General features: G+C 52.7%; 2 protein-coding genes across 2 annotated transcripts; one reads left to right on the top strand and one right to left on the bottom strand.

Moving 5' to 3' along the window:
- Positions 1 to 5,539: 5,539 nt before the first annotated feature.
- On the top strand, positions 5,540 to 12,835 carry FOSL1 (FOS like 1, AP-1 transcription factor subunit). Its single transcript, XM_080640145.1, has 4 exons — positions 5,540 to 5,717; positions 8,132 to 8,329; positions 11,308 to 11,415; positions 11,781 to 12,835. Exons 1-4 carry the CDS (start codon positions 5,628 to 5,630, stop codon positions 12,189 to 12,191), a joined length of 807 nt encoding a protein of 268 aa, XP_080496271.1. The 5' UTR covers positions 5,540 to 5,627; the 3' UTR covers positions 12,192 to 12,835.
- On the bottom strand, positions 12,761 to 14,899 carry CCDC85B (coiled-coil domain containing 85B). The gene has a single exon (XM_080640146.1). The coding sequence runs from the start codon at positions 14,304 to 14,306 to the stop codon at positions 13,698 to 13,700; it is 609 nt and encodes a 202-aa protein (XP_080496272.1). The 5' UTR covers positions 14,307 to 14,899; the 3' UTR covers positions 12,761 to 13,697.
- Between the last annotated feature and the right edge of the window lie 1,316 nt (positions 14,900 to 16,215).

The raw sequence follows: 16,215 nt of genomic DNA on the forward strand, positions 1-16,215 counted from the left end.
CCAGAGAGGAAAGGAGAGGGAGAGAGAGAGAGAAATATCAATGATGAGAGAGGAACATTGGTTGACTGCCTTCTGCATGCCCCCCCCACACACACACACACACACTGGAGATCAAGCCTGAAACCCAGGTATGTGCCGCGTGACATTCAGCCCTGAGCCATGCTGATGGTGTTTTAAAATAATTTCTTCACCTGGACTTTCTGGCTCAGTGTGTGTGTGTGTGTATATATATATATTTAAATGGGCAAAACTAATCTCCAGTGATAGAAGTCAGACTAGTGGTTTCCTATGGGTGGGGTATAGGTGTGGGAGGGGGTCACAGGGAGCTCCTGAGCTGCTGGAAATGTCATATGTCTTGATCAGGGAGGTAGCTACATAAATTTACGTAAATGTAAAAAGTCATTAAGCTGAACATGTTGGGTGAGTGCACTTCATGTATGTTAAGCTTCAATAAAATTATGTAACTATTAGAAGAAAATATAGGGGTAAATGTTCATATATCAAATAAGGATTTGGTACCCAGAATATATTTTAAAATTCATAAAATTCAACAACAACAGAAGCAAACAATCCAATTGAAAATTGGCATAGTGCCCTAACTGGTTTGGCTCATTGGATAGAGCGTCGGCCTGCAGACTCAAGGGTCCCAGGTTCGATTCCGGTCAAGGGCATGTACCTTGGTTGTGGGCACATCCCCAGTGGGGGGGGGGGGGGGTGCAGGAGGCAGCTGATCGATGTTTCTCTCTCATCGATATTTCTAACTCTCTATCCCTCTCCCTCTCCATTCCTCTCTGTAAAAAATCAATAAAATATATTAAAAATAAAAATTGGCAAAGTACCCTGGCCATTTTGGCTCAGTGGATAGAGTGTCGCCTGAAGACTGAAGGGTCAAGGGTTCAATTCTGGTCAAGGGCGTGTACCTGGGTTGCAAGCTCCATCCCCAGCTTGGGTTGGGGAGCATGAGAGGCAACCAGTCAATGTGTCTCTCTCACATCCATGTTTCTCCCTCTCTCTCTCTCTCTCTCTCTCTCACCCTCCTCCTCCCCCTCCCTCTCTTCCGCAATGGAAAAAATATCCTCAGGTGAGGATTAACAACAACAACAACAAAAATGGGCAAAGGACTCAAATAGACATTTATCATACCCAGCAAGCGCATGAAAAGATGTTCATTGATGATGATTGGTTTAAGGAAAAGCAAATCAAACACAAGGAGATACCACTTCACACCCTTAGGAAGTCTTTCATTTTTAAATGGGAAATAATAGCCGAAACCGGTTTGGCTCAGTGGATGGAGCGTCAGCCTGCGGACTGAAGGGTCCCAGGTTCGATTCCGGTCAAGGGCACGTACCTTGGTTGCGGGCACATCCCCAGTGGGAGGTGTGCAGGAGGCAGCTGATCGATGTTTCTCTCTCATCGATGTTTCTAACTCTCTATCCCTCTCCCTTCCTCTCTGTAAAAAATCAATAGAATATATTTAAAAAATAAAAATAAAAAAAAATAAATGGGAAATAATAAGTGTTAGCAAGAATGTGGAGAAATTAGAACCCTCATGCATGCTGGTAGGAATATAAAATGGTGCAATCACTTTGTAAAACAGCCTGCCAGTTCCTCACAAGGTTAAACAGAGTTTCCATATGACCCAAGATAAATGGAAACGTAAGTCCTCACAAAAACTTGCGTGCAGATGTCCACAGAGCTTTATGCATAAAAGGCAAAAAGCAGAAACATCCCAACGCCCATCAACTTATGAATAAATTGGTTATCCATACAATAGAATATCATTGAGCCATCGCTGATACCAGCTACAATATGGATGAACCTGGAAAACACCATTCTAAGTGAAAGAAACCAGATGCAAAAGGTCACACCTTGTAGGATTCCGTTTATATGATATGTCCAGAACAGGCAAAGCCATAGAGACAGAGCAGATTAGCAGGGGATGGGGAGGAGGGGGAATTGGGTGTGATTGATTAATGGGTATGGGGTGTTTTTCTGGGAAGATAAATAAAAGTTTTGATACTCTCTCCAATTTTGGGGGGGAAGGCAACCTAATTTTTGGAGGCCTTGCTTCGACAAGGCTGAAAAAAAAGTTTTGAAACTAAATAGAAGTGGTGGTTGCACAACATTATGAATGCACCAAAATCCACTGAAGCGTACACTTTAAAATGGTTAATTGTATGTTATGTGGCTTTCACCTCAAATTTAAAAATAAAGAAACTTCCATTTTAAAAGTGAATGGAAACTGAAAAGCTAACATCACCTCTCAGGCACCGGGGGCACTGACAGAACCTGCTGGATGCAGAGCACCCTCCTCCAGTGCCTCCCTCCTCTCTGCAGCTCCAAGACATGGGGATTCTCGGGAACGTGACTGAGCCCAGCTCTCAGGGTTGCCAGGAGACAGGAGCAGGTCTCTGAGACCCATAGACCCTGCCTGTGGCCACTGGGATTCTCCCCTGGCCTCCCTGGGTGGGAGCTGGTGAGGTCAGGGGCCAGGAACGTTGCTGCAGCCACGAGGCGGGAGTTAGTGACTGAGGAGCTTGGAATGTGCTGCCTCTGAAAGGACCTCCTTGTGGCTCCACCGACGGTTAGAGCAGGAAGGGACTTTCAGAGCCATGTAATCACACACACACACACACACACACACACACACACACACACACACACGAGACCTGAGCCCTGCTCAGTCACTGGCCCAGGTTGCTTGGGGAGTGGGCAGGGTGGTGTTTCTAGAGCAGGCAGATGGATGTAGGCAAGGCTGACCTGATTCAGACCTGGTATGTGCCACTACTTGGCTCCCTGTGTCACCCTGACCTGTCCAGCTTGGACTCAGCCAAGGAGTCCAGATATGAGTTAGTGTGTGCATGTGCGTGTGTATGCTATGTGAGTGCCTTGGCGTGAGATCGGAGCCCCAAGGGCTCCCAACCCTGGGCTTTTTATCAACACGTGTATTTATTTTTGCTATTTGTCAAGTTCTTACTATATGCTGTGCTAAGCATGTGGCATTATGTTATTTCTATTCTCCAGCCATCCTGAGATGTAATTATGATCATGTCTCCATTTTACAGAGGAGCGACAGAGGTGTTGCGAGACTGTGCCTCATCAAGGTCAGAGCTGGTGAGTAGCAGAGTTCAAACTCAGAGCCCAGAGTTGTCTGATTCCAGTCTGCACGCTCTTTTCCATGGGTGACACTGTCTCAAAAAAATCTCTCTCTCTCTGTCTCTCTCTGTCTCTCTCTCTCTCTCTCTCTCTCACACACACACACACACACACACACACACACACACACACACACCTATATCATTCATTGTAAACTGCTGTTGGTATCTTTTTTTTTATAAAAAGATAAGCATTGAGTAGAACGAGGCAAGGGAGCAGCACCAGGCTGGTAACCACCTTCTGAGTACGCAGCAATTTACAGCTTACAGAGCACTTTCGCATTTGTGATCTCATTTGATCCCACAGCAGCCCCATGAGGTCAGCAGGAGGCTCAGTTCTTCCCACAGGGACTGGGACTCAGAGGGAAGGTCAACACCGAGGGTCATAGAGACAAAATGGTAGCTCTAGGACAGGAAGCCCCGGGCCAAGCTGGCCTTCTGGTTCTAAGTCCTGCGTGTACCCACAGACCCTGCCCTGCCCTCTGTCCCCAAGGAAGACCACCTAGGATCCCAGGCCCCTGAAATCTTCCACCCCCGAGGACAGAGCTGGAGCTGACCACATGGAGCAGGTCCGGGTGGAAAGCGGAGAGCCCAGCGCTCTTTCTGTCGCTGTGTGACACTGGCAGCTCCTTACTCTTCTCTGGCTATGTTTCCTGAGTAGAATGGGAGGAAGCAGAGAAGCTTTGGGGTGGTCCTCGCAGCCCTGACATTCTGCATGTGTGGGAAAAATGTCTGAGAGCTTTGAAAACTCTTGTCTGAGCTGGGCTTGGAGCTCCCACAGCTCATATATCAGCCCGCTTCAGCCCCTTGCTCAGTGATCTTAGGTGTTTCATTTTAACAACTCTCAGCCTCAGTTTCCCTGTCTGTAAAATGGGGATGATGATGGTGCCTACCTCCCAGGGTTGTTGGCCTTTGATTGTTGACATTCAACCCTGGCCTCACAGTGACACAGGCCTTTTTTTTATGTTGTTGTTTTTTTAATGGTAGACATATACTTCTCTCTTTTTTTTATTTTATCTCTCTTTGTTATTGATTTCAGAGAGAGGGAGAGGGAGAGAGGGATAGAAACAACAATGATGAGAGAGAATCATTGATTGGCTGCCTCCTGCACGCCCCCACACGGGGGATCCACTGGGGATTGAGCCCACAACCCCGACATGTGCCCTGATGGGGAATCAAACTGTGACCTCCGGGTTCATAGGTGAACGCTCAACCACTGAGCCACGCAGCTGAGCTCTCTCTCTCTCTTTTAAATGATTTTAAAAGAGAAGAAGGGAAAAAAGAGAGAGAAACATCAATTGGTTGCTTTCTGCATCTGCCCCCAATTGGGGATCAAACCCAAAACCTGGGTATGGCCCCTGACTGGGAATCGAAACTGCCACCTTTTGGTGTATGGGACAAAATTCCCGTCAACCGAGCCACACCGCCGGCCGGCAGTCACAGAGACCTTTGACACGATCTCCAAACAAGGCTGTCGACCACACAGCGTTGGAAGGGCACAGGCAGTATTTAAAGAAGATGGTGTTTCTCAGGCCGGGGGACCCTGCGTCCCACTGCAGGTTCTCACTGCTTATAGGGGCTCTGAATTAAAACTAGCGATAGCTCCTGAAATTTTCCTGCGAGTAGCATCATTATTTTGCATTGGATTTGTGGGTAGTTCAAGGCATTAACTTGTTCAATGTAAGCATTTAAAATAACCACCATTTTTGTAACTATGGTTCATCCGTCATTTAGTCACTTTTTATTATACTTGAACCTTAAAACAATGAGCGGAAGGGCTCCATGCCACGACGTGAAACCTTGGTCGGTAGTAGTACGGTTCCTGGCATGAAATAAGCACCCAGTTTAATAGTAATAAGTAATAATGAGAATCGGCGACATTTATAAGCTACTTTATAGTTTCCAACCCCCTTGACATTCTTTATTCCAGCTCCCACGCGCAGTAGCGTAGCTATATGAGCATTTCGTCCCATTTTACAAATATAGAAACCGAAGCGGGACCTGGCGGTGAGAGGGCCGGGGGGGGGGGGGGGCGGGGGGGCGCGCAGGCCAGGGAGTGGGGCGCGGCCTCACCAGGCGGGGCGGGGCCGCAGGTGCTAATCCCGCGGAAGGGAATCCTCGGCTCCACCTGGGCGGGCGCCGCGAGGAAATTGCACCATGTATGGGCTGCTACGTCAGAGGGCGGGCCCGCCGCCCCGGCTGGGGGACGCCAAGTCCTCTCCTTCTCCCACGAACCCCACAAAAGGCGGCAACGGGACCTTGGCAGGCAGTCGGGGCGGACAGGCAAAAGGTGGCGCTTCGGGAGAGGCGGAGCCCCGAGGTGACCCGCGCCGCAGCGCAACGCCCCACCCCCTAGTTGAAGTGGTTCAGCCCCAGAACTTTTCATTCATAAAAAGAAAAGACTCGGCGAAGAGCGGGTGACTCAGAACCCGAGCTGCCGACGCTGACCCCACGGAGCAGCCAGCCCAGGGCATGTTCCGAGACTTCGGGGAGCCCGGGCCGAGCTCCGGGCCCAGCGGTGCGTACGGTGGCCCGGCGCAGCCCCCCGCGACTGGCCAGCAGGTGAGCGGGAGCCGACGCCGGGGTCCCGGGAGGACAGCGCCCGGGACGCTGCGGTCCGCTCGGCGCGCGCCCGCCGGGACTGGGGCCGGGAGCGGGAGCAGGAGCCGGAGCAGGGACCGCATTTGGCGGGTCCCCACTCTCCGCCGCCCAGGGCAGGTTTCCCCACAACCCAGGGAAACGCGCGCGGGGGGCATAACACAATTCTGACAACGTCCTCTCTCTTTCCTCTCTCTCTCCCTCTCCCTCATCCCCTTTTCCCTCGCTGCCTGCTGTCTGTCTGTCCCTCCGTCTTCTTTCCTCCTGTCCTTACCTTGTTTATTTCTTCCTGTCGCCGCTCATGGCTTGTCCCATCTGCGTTCGAAGGGGGCCGGGCACCTGCGTTAGTCCCAGCCCAGACGGGTCTGATTCGCCTGGGACTACGTTCCCGGGGTGGGCTCCGGAGTCCCGGCTGCGACCCAGACGCCTCCACACAGGAGGGAGGAGGGACCCATCCGCATTGCCCTACAGACCGGGAATCCTCGGCACCGTCTGTGTCGTCTGTGTGTCTGTCCGTTTGTCTGTCCCGCTCTAACCCGTCTCCAAGTCCCTGTCCCCTTCTTGGCGCAGTGGAGCCTGGTGGGCTCCTGGAGACCGGTTTGCGACCCCTTCCTTTACAGGTTGGGGCCAATGGAGACCGGGAGGTGCCAGAACGTGCGCGGGGTCATGCAGCGGGCAACTCCCGCACCCCCGACGATCGGCCCCGAACGGCGCCCGCTGGCGTCTGGGGGGACCCAGGAGGCTGCAGGTGCCTATTTCCTGTCGAGGGGCTGCGAGCACGTGTCGCTAGGGGAGGGAAGGAGCGGCGTCCGTTCCGCCGAGTCACGGCGGCCGAGTCACCGTGGCTGACTCACCCGGGGCGCCCCTCCCTTCCTGGCCCAGAGCGTCCGGGGCCCCGGCAACCTCGAGAGAGAGCGGGAGATGCCGCCAGCGCTCCCTGGATCCCGGAACTGGGGTCACTGGTCCCCTGGGCCCCCAGAGCTGGGCCAGGGACACCACTGTATGGACTTGCCTGGGCTTGAGCCTGCTCTTCCCGGAGGACTGGGCGCCCACACCCAGAGCCCAGCCCCAGAGCTTGAACCCAGTTTTCCCGAACACTGAACCCCATCTCAACCCATCCCTCACGTTTCTGGCTGTAAGAGAATAGTGGCAGGAAATTCCTGGAGCGCATCAGTACAGCGAGGCATCGTGCTGGGCAGTTTCACTCATTTACCGCATTTCACAGAATCTAAGACCCCAATGATTTAAAAACCCAGCCGCTAATTTCTTTTTATTTTTAAAATCTTTACTGTTGAAAGTATTACATATTCCCCCTCCCCCCATTGACCTCTTCTAACCCGCCTCCACCTCCCAATTTTTTTTAAAAAAATTCTCACCCGAGGATATTTTTTCCATTGATTTCTGCAGAGAGTAGAAGGGAAGGAGGAGGGAGGGAGAAACATCGATGTGAGAGAGACACATCGATTGGTTGGCTCCCACACAGGGGTGCCCCTACCAGGGCTGGGGAACCCGCAACCCAGGTACATGCCTTTGTCTGGAATCGAACGGAGACCCTTTGGTCTGCAGGCTGATGCCCTAACCATTAAGCAAACCATCCAGGGCACCACTTTTTTTAAAAGTCACCAATTAAACTGAATTCAAAGCTACTAAAGGGTACTTCTTAGCATCAATGAAATGACATAATCTTCACCTTGCCCAGAGTCACAGCCAGTAAGCGGCCAAGCTAAGATTAGAACTGCACAGCCTGGGCGCTCTCCCTCCTGGGAGCGTGCCACACCTTTCTCTTTCCCTCCCCTCCCCAACCTCCCCAGGCCATTACCATCAGCTTCCTCACTCCCAAGCTCCAAGGCCCTTCCTCTACCTAAAAATTATAATTGTAATAATGATAATAACTGGACAGCCTGAACTGAGAGCAGTGGCTCTTGACGTCCACAGCCTTCACCGGGCTCTGCCACACACATTCTCTCACCTGAGTCTCACAGCTACCCTCGGAGTGAGGAGCTATACTTATCCTCTTGGTGCAAATGGGACGCAGGAGTGGGAAAGAGTCTAGCTGCCATGGCCCAAATCCTACCTCCCACTTACTGGCTGTGTGTCTGAGAACAACTGTTTTCCTGTCTGAAAAAGAAGATACTGTTGTGCAAATTATATGAGTCAGTATTTGTAAAGTGGTTGGGACAGTGCCTGGAATTCACACTTTGTGAGTATTAGCTCTGATGGGGAAACGGAAGTTCAGAGAGGCTATGTGACCTGCCCAAAGTCACACAGCTCAGGAGCAGTCTCTTTAACTGACGGTGGATAGCAGTGTGGCTTTTGTCCACTGGAAGCCCCCAGTTCACACAGACCTCACCCCTGGCCTTCCTTTTCTTGTCCCTCAGAAGTTCCACCTGGTGCCAAGCATCAATGCTGTGAGTGGCAGCCAGGAGCTGCAGTGGATGGTTCAGCCTCACTTCCTGGGACCCGGCAGCTACCCCAGACCTCTGGCCTATCCTCAGTACAGCTACCCACAGCCCCGGCCAGGAGTCATCCGGGCCCTGGGGCCACCTCCAGGGGTGCGTCGCCGGCCCTCTGAACAGGTAAGCAGAGGCTTTGCACTGGTCTGATTCCCACAGGGGTGCTGAGGTGCGGAGGATAGCTCTTGCCCAAAAGGAGACCACAGGTTTAGAAGCGGGGAGAAGGTAGCACCACTAGTGACTATTGGCCAAGGTGGACTTATAGTCAATAGTAACTATTGAGAGGAGCCTCTAGGAAGACCCAGAGGGCAAAGAGGTCACTTTTGGATCAGGGAATGCTTCCTGGAGGTGGAGGCATATTAGTCTAGAAAAATGGGTAGGATTTGCATAGATATAGTTGAAGGAAAGGACATTCCAGGTAGAGGGGATGGCAGGAGCAAGAATGGAGGTGGAGGGGGAACTTGTAAGGTGTATGTGGGAAGGCACATGGACAGTAAAGGGTATTCACCTGCTGACATGTGTGGAGAGGGTGGGCTTATGCTGTCTATGTCTATATAGCTGGGGAGAGAACAGGAGACAGTTCTCTTTAGCTACTCTCTGAATCTCAGTTTCCCTATCTCATTTAAAACCTCCCTAAAACCCTCTGGCGAACATACTCTGGTTTTCCCCGTATTACAGCCAAGGAAATGAAGGCACAGAAAGATAAAGTCACTTGCCCAAGATCACACCAGCAGTGAGTAATGAGACAGGTCTGTCCAATTCTAAAGTTAGATCCTAACCACCAAGCCACACTGTCTCACCCAGATCTAAGAGAAGGTTTGAAGAAGAGTGAGCTGGGAATTTTTGCTTCCCCAATCAGGGTTCCTACTCACACACTAATAAAGTCCTTATCAAAATAAAGAGATAGAAAAAAATGATAAAGAGATAGAGAGTCTTTAAGGGAGTGGTGCCTCTTTCCTTTCCCTAGAGCCATGGTCGGCAAACTGCGGCTCGTGAGCCACATGCCGCTCTTTGGCCCCTTGAGTGTGGCTCTTCCACAAAATACCACGGCCTGGGCGAGTCTATGTTGAATAAGCGGTGTTAGAAGAAGTTTAAATTTAAAAAATTTGGCTCTCAAAAGAAATTTCAATCATTGTACTGTTGATATTTGGCTCTGTTGACTAATGAGTTTGCTGACCACTGCCCTAGAGCATTTTAGTATAAGGAACTGTAGTGGGTGAGGTTTGCACATTAGACAGACTGCTCTGCGGGGCAGGGTAGAGGATGGGGAGGGAGCTTGGGATCCTGGGAAAGATGTGCTATGGGCTAGGGGAGGCTTTCCCAGAAACGGAATGGCTGGCCCTTTGAGAGCACCTAGAACACTGGTGTGAGCCCCAGAGGCAGGCTTCTGGACTTTCTTCCGTCAGCCCTGTCCTGAGGGTGATTTGATCCTGGGTACTCTTAGACTGGGGCTGTGAGTTATAAGTGGGATGCTTTTCATCAGCTGGCCTCTCATTCAACATAGAATAGAGTGGATTTTAATTTCTGCTCTAGGGGCATAAACAAGTTATTCATCTTCCCTGGGCTTCAGTTCCTTACATGGAAAGTTGTGTTAAGAATCTAAGAAAAGCACTTTGCTGGCACACAGTAGATTCCCAATAAATAACTGCTTAGCAAGCCCTAACTGGTTTGGCTCAGTGGATAGAGCGTCGGCCTGCGGACTGAAGGGTCCTGGGTTTGATTCTGGTCAAGGGCACATGCCCAGATTGCGGTCTTGATCCTCAGTGAGGGGAGTGCAGGAGGCAGCCAATCAATGATTCTCAATCATCATTGATGTTTCTTTTTTTAAAATATATTTTATTGATTTTTTACAGAGAGGAAGGGAGAGGGATAGAGAGTTAGAAACATCGATGAGAGAGAAACATCGATCAGCCGCCTCCTGCACACCCCCTACTGGGGATGTGCCCGCAACCAAGGTACATGCCCTTGACCGGAATCGAACCCGGGACCTTTCAGTCCACAGGCTGATGCTCTATCTACTGAGCCAAACCGGTTTCGGCTCATCATTGATGTTTCTATCTCTCTCTCCCTCTCCCTTCCTCTCTGAAATCAATAAAAATATATTTACAAAAAAATAAGTGCCAAAACCGGTTTGGCTCAGTGGATAGAGCATCAGCCTGCGGACTGAAAGGTCCCAGGTTCGATTCTGGTCAAGGGCACGTAACTTGGTTGCGGGCACATCCCCAGTGGGGGGTGTGCAGGAGGCAGCTGATCGATGTTTCTCTCATGTTTCTCTCTCATTGATGTTTCTAACTCTCTATCCCTCTTCCTTCCTCTCTGTAAAAAATCAATAAAATATAAAAAAAAATAATAATAATAAAATAATAACTGCTTAGCAGCATTCATTGGCGCCTCCTAGTGCTTACAGCCTATGGAGAAAGGAGACTTGGTTATCAAGAGATTGAAAAAAATAGGGGTCCTTCAAAAAAGAGTGGCCGGTTCCCACCAGCTCTAAGGAGCAAAGGCCACTTCTGGCTGGGAAATGAGAGGCAGCTTCTTGGAGGCAGAGCATCTTTTATTTTGTTCGTTAATTCTCAACCGAGGATATTTTTCCATTGATTTTTAGAGAGTGGAAGGGAGGTGGAGAGACAGAAACATCTGTGTGAGAGACACATCCATTGGTTGCCTCCTGCACATTCCCACGCCAGGGCTGGGTATGGAGCCTGCAACGCAGGCACATGCCCTTGACGGAAATCAAACCCGGGACCCTTCAATCCGCGGGCGATGCTCTATCCACAGAGCCAAACCGGCCAGGGCGAGACAGAGGCATCTTAGTTGAATCCTGGGACATGAAGAGGATTAAGATTTGTGGAAGGGCATTCTGAGAAGGTAATCGTAGGAGGCAAAAGCTGGGTGCAAGGGGGAAATTTTAACTATTGCAAGTTTACTAAATCATGAGTTCCAGGAACCGGGCTAGGCGCGGTGGTCCTTAAAGTGCAGGAGAAGGGCGCCCCCGCGCTGCCATGCCCTCCACTAGGATCCTACCCCTGGGCCACCGCACTAGGCGATTGCCAGACAGCCAATGGCCCAGGATCCACCTCACTGCTTCCTCTGTTCCTCAGATCAGCCCAGAGGAGGAGGAGCGCCGTCGGGTGAGGCGCGAGCGGAACAAGCTGGCCGCGGCAAAGTGCAGGAACCGGAGGAAGGAACTGACCGATTTCCTGCAGGCGGTGAGCATCGGCCGGTGCGGAGGGCGCCCAGGCTACGGCCCACCAAACCTTCGGAGGGCCTCGCCTCCTGTGAGCCCGTAGGGCCCCAGAGGGCGCTGGAGAGACAGGCCTTCGGAGAAAAGGACCAGGAAAAAGTACTGGGCACTGCCCAGCCGAGCTGAAGCTCAGGCAGACAGTCTCCTAAGATGCCCCCCGGGACCTGATTGGAGTCTGGCACATTTTTCTCCCAAGGGCTCATGGGAATTGTAGTCCAGACTTGCGGAGGACTCCTCACCCTACCTCCAATTGCCTATTCACCACCACGGAAGGCGACGCGGTATTCGGCCCTCATCTTCCTGACTCCCCTCCTGACCTTCTCCCTACAGGAGACCGACAAACTGGAGGACGAGAAATCAGGACTGCAGCGAGAGATTGAGGAGCTGCAGAAGCAGAAGGAGCGGCTGGAGCTGGTGCTCGAAGCCCACCGCCCCATCTGCAAAATCCCGGAAGGAGCCAAGGAGAGCGACACTGGTGGCCCAGGCGGTACCAGCAGCCCACCAGCTCCTTCCCGCCCTGTGCCTTGTATCTCCCTTTCCCCAGGGCCTGTCCTTGAACCCGAAGCATTGCACACCCCCACGCTCATGACCACACCCTCTCTGACTCCTTTCACACCCAGTCTGGTTTTCACCTATCCCAGTACTCCTGAGCCCTGTGCCTCAGCCCATCGCAAGAGCAGCAGCAGCAGTGGGGACCCATCCTCTGATCCCCTAGGCTCCCCCACCCTCTTGGCCTTATGAGGCACTCTGGTTATCCTCCCTGGCCAATATCTCCCCATCCATTGGTCCAGCTGGCCTGGGCTATATCCCATGCTCAACCCAAGCAGGTTCTCCATCCCTCCAGATGAGACTGAGCCTATTTTGCTTCCTGGCAGAGCCAGCTTGGGGCTACCAAAGCTGCTCAGTTTCTCTAGAGCTCGCCTCTCTAGCACAATTTGCATTAAATCAGAGACACACTATTTCCCATTTGTGCAAGAGAACTCCTGGCAGCCCCAAAGGACTTGATAAAACTCTAGAGGTTTTCTGGAGCCCTAACCCCCTCCAGGCCTTCCCTAAGTCTTCATTATCCTCTTCCTGTGATCCACCCAACCTCACCCCAGACAGAAGGTGATATGATACCAGCCTAGAACACTAACTCACCCAGCCCCACTGCCAGCAGCACCAGGTGATTGAACCAGGGCATTCTGCCGCCCCCTCCAGAAATGGCACAGTTCAAGAGAGTGCTAGAGACTTCTGTGATGAGCTGAGCTGCAGCCCCTGGCTCTGAGAAGACTTTAGCTCCAGGGAATCTAAGCCTCCACTGCAAGGGCAGCTGCTATTTATTTTCCTAAAGAGAGTATTTTTATACAAACCTGCCAAAATGGAATAAAAGGCTTGACGCTCTGGCCTGGTTTCGTTGGATTCAGAGGCTAAAGGGAAAACATTTGGATCCTCAAAACCTTTGGCTCAGGTTTCAGCTCCACAGACTCAATGCATGACCTTGGACAAATTATTTGATATTTCTGGACCTCCATTGTGTCTTATCTGACAAATGAAGCTACATCTGCTCTGCCTCATCTCCAGGATTGAGAAAAAGAGTGCTGTGGGATGCAAGCCAAGAGGATTACCATCCTCCTCTGGGTGGAGACCCACCTTGCTCCTGGGTGTACCACAGGAGGGCGCTGTTATGCCCTTCCAGCCAGAGAGGAGGCGGCTGAGTGGGTTCTAGGCCCCCAACACCTGCTTCCTGCCCCATTGTCTTGGACAGGAAGGAGCCGGGAAGGGAACTGGAGCCACTTCAGGGGCCGGATCACGGCTGGTCCCGGAGCCTGCCGGCGGAGGTGTAGGGGGTGGGGGGTTGTAGCCAGCGGCTTTCCACGGTCTCACACCGCTCCTGACTTGAGGTAATGAGGGGATATCAGACACCTTAGTTCTGCAGCCCCTCCGGATAGGAACCATACCCTGTCTCAACGTCCCCGTCCTTGTCCTAACCCCGGCGAGTCCCAAACAGACGCTGCCATGGACTCTGCTTCCGTCCCAGTTTATTAGCCCCCACCCAGCCCCCTGCAAGTCCCTCCGCTCCAGCCTCCAGTCCCCCTGTTGCCCATCTAGCAAGAGCGAAGGGCGCTCCTCAGTGCCAGGATGTCTAAGTCCATGCCAGCAGCCCTTCGTGTGCAGCCGGGGCGGCTTCCAGGTTCCGAGGTCCATCGCAATCCAGGCTCTTGGGGAGCCATCCGAGCGGGCGTCGGCGCAGAGGAAGCTATGCCCTCAGTCATCTGGGGAGCAAGCCAGGGGCAACTGATCAGGGCTGCCCACGCTGCCGGTGCTGGAGCTTCCATCGCCCAGGTCCCGGGGTCCGCAGGGGGGCAAGGCGAGCTCCGGTGTCGGACCAGCGCCTGAGCCACCCGCGCCACCAGGGCCGCCGCGGGGGCCCCACTCCTCGCCCAGCGCCAGGCAGAGCTCTTTAAGCGCTAGATTCTCCCGCAGTAGCTCTTCCTGGCGGCCCTCAAGCTCGGCCAGCTTCTGCCAACAACCGCCCAGGTCCTCGCGCACAGCCCGGGATGCTTGGGTCCCGAAGAGCTGCCACTGGCGCGCGGCGCGCCGCCCGCGCTGGCGCTCCGAGTCCAGAAAGCAGCAGAGGTCGCGCAGCTCGCGGTTCTCGGCCTGTAGGCGCCGGTTGAGCTGCTTGAGCTCGCGGATCTCGCCTAGGTGACCCTGCAGCTGTCGATTCACCTCCTGCATGAGGCGGCTGCGCTGCACCAGAGCCGCCAAGCGCGCCGCCTCCTCCCGCCGCAGGCGCCGCACCAGCTCCTCCTTGCCCAGAGCCGCCATCTCCTCGTCGGTCAGCTCCTCCAGGCCGCCTGCCTCGGCCTCCATGGCTGCTCAGGTCTCTGGAGCATCGCCTGCCCGCCGCCGCGGTCCAGGTGCCCCACGTCGAGCCCGGCGCGACTGGGGCTTAGGATCCGGCTTCGCCGGCAGCGGGCTGTGGCAGGCTAGCGTAGGCTGCAGCCGCCGCACGGGGGTGGGCACGCGGCAGGGCGCGCGCCGGGGCGGGATCTTCTGACGTTAAGGAAAAACAGCCAATCCGAAGACGTCTCCCTGGAGCGGGGCGGGGCCTGAGCTCGGAGAGCCCCATTCCCGGCCCGCCCACTACCGACCAAGGAGTCCCTGACCGTCGGGGACACTGGGTCCCCGCACCCGCTCCTGTCAACCCGAAACTAGGTGCTTCGTGCCTCCCAGTTCCAAACTGCCTCAGGTTCGAGCCTAGGCCTCTGGGCTCCTTCTGAGAACCAAGAAGGAACTCTCCCGCCCCCCGCCCCCCAGCACCCGACAGAGCCGGGACGATCTCCTTTCCATCCTTCCCAGGGGTGGGGTGCGGGGGAGAGGGGGTGGGGTACACATACAAGGGATTCTTTTGTTCAATAAGCCTTTATTGTGTGTAAAACCCATGCAGAATAAACTTGATCAAGAGTCTTATCCTGTCTTTAAAGAAGTCTTAATCTGGCAGGGGAGACAAGTTGTGTTAAACAAGAAGCAAATGGAGGAGGGATATAGTCTGAGGGACGCCTCCCACCCCGGAAAAGGTTTCCCGAAAGAGATGATATCCCAAGGTCCCCGAAAAATGCATAGGGCTTTGTCAAGCAATGAGAGAGGAAATAACATGGTGAACGATGCTGGGGCCTGCAAGGGCCTAGTCCTAGCTGCTTTAGGAACAGTAAGAGTAGCTTGATTTCTTTTTGAAAGGCAGGTGCGTGGAGAAAGTGGTAAGAAAGGGAGGCAGGGAGGAAACAAAGGTGGTGGGAAGCCAGATTCTTTTTTATATTTATTTTTTTAAATATATTTTATTGATTTTTTACAGAGAGGAAAGGAGAGGGACAGAGAGTTAGAAACATCGATGAGAGAGAAACATCGATCAGCTGCCTCCTGCGCACCCCCCACTGGGGATGTGCCCGCAACCAAGCTACATGCCCTCGACCGGAATCGAACCCGGGACCCTTCAGTCCACAGACCGACGCTCCATCCACTGAGCCAAACCGGTCAGGGCCCAGATTCTTTTTAAAAAATATATATATATTTTATTGATTTTTTACAGAGAGGAATGGAGAGGGATAGAGAGTTAGTAACATCAATGAGAGAGAAACATCGATTCAGCTGCCTCCTGCACACGCCCTAGTGGGGATGTGCCCACAACCAAGGTACATGCCCTTAGACAGGAATGGAACCTGGGACCCTTCAGTCCGCAGGCTGAGGCTCCATCCACTGAGCCAAACCGGTTAGGGCGGAAGCCAGATTCTTAAGGGCTTTCACTACTAGGCTGGCACATTTTCTCAGGCCAGTAAGGATTTTAATCAGGGGAGTAACATTTTAAAATATCTATTTTAAAAATGATTGTTCAGGCTGCTCTGTGTGAGATGGATGATGGGGAGGGGATGTAGGCAGGGAGATTAGTAAGAACACTGTGTCAATGGGCAAGGAGAATTTTGCAGAAGGACTGGACTGGGGCAGTGCCAGTGAGGATGGAGAGAACAAAAAAGATAATAGAAATATTTAGGAGGCAAATCAGCAAACTGAATGTGGAGAGGAGTCTGAGAGAAAGCCCAGGTTTCTGAGATAGTGGATGTTGGGGCTGTCACAAATAGGAACACAGGAGATAAACTGACTGGGGAGACTGATAAGTCTATCTAGCTGGGGCGGCGGCTGTGGGGAGAGAGTTTGAAAGACTCATAGGTAGGCTGCCCTCCTGGTGTGGCCTTCAGGCAGAGCTCTGAGCTGCAGAGCAAGAGAG

This window comes from Plecotus auritus (assembly GCF_963455305.1).
Source record: "Plecotus auritus genome assembly, chromosome: 9".
Classification (NCBI taxonomy): domain Eukaryota; kingdom Metazoa; phylum Chordata; class Mammalia; order Chiroptera; family Vespertilionidae; genus Plecotus; species Plecotus auritus.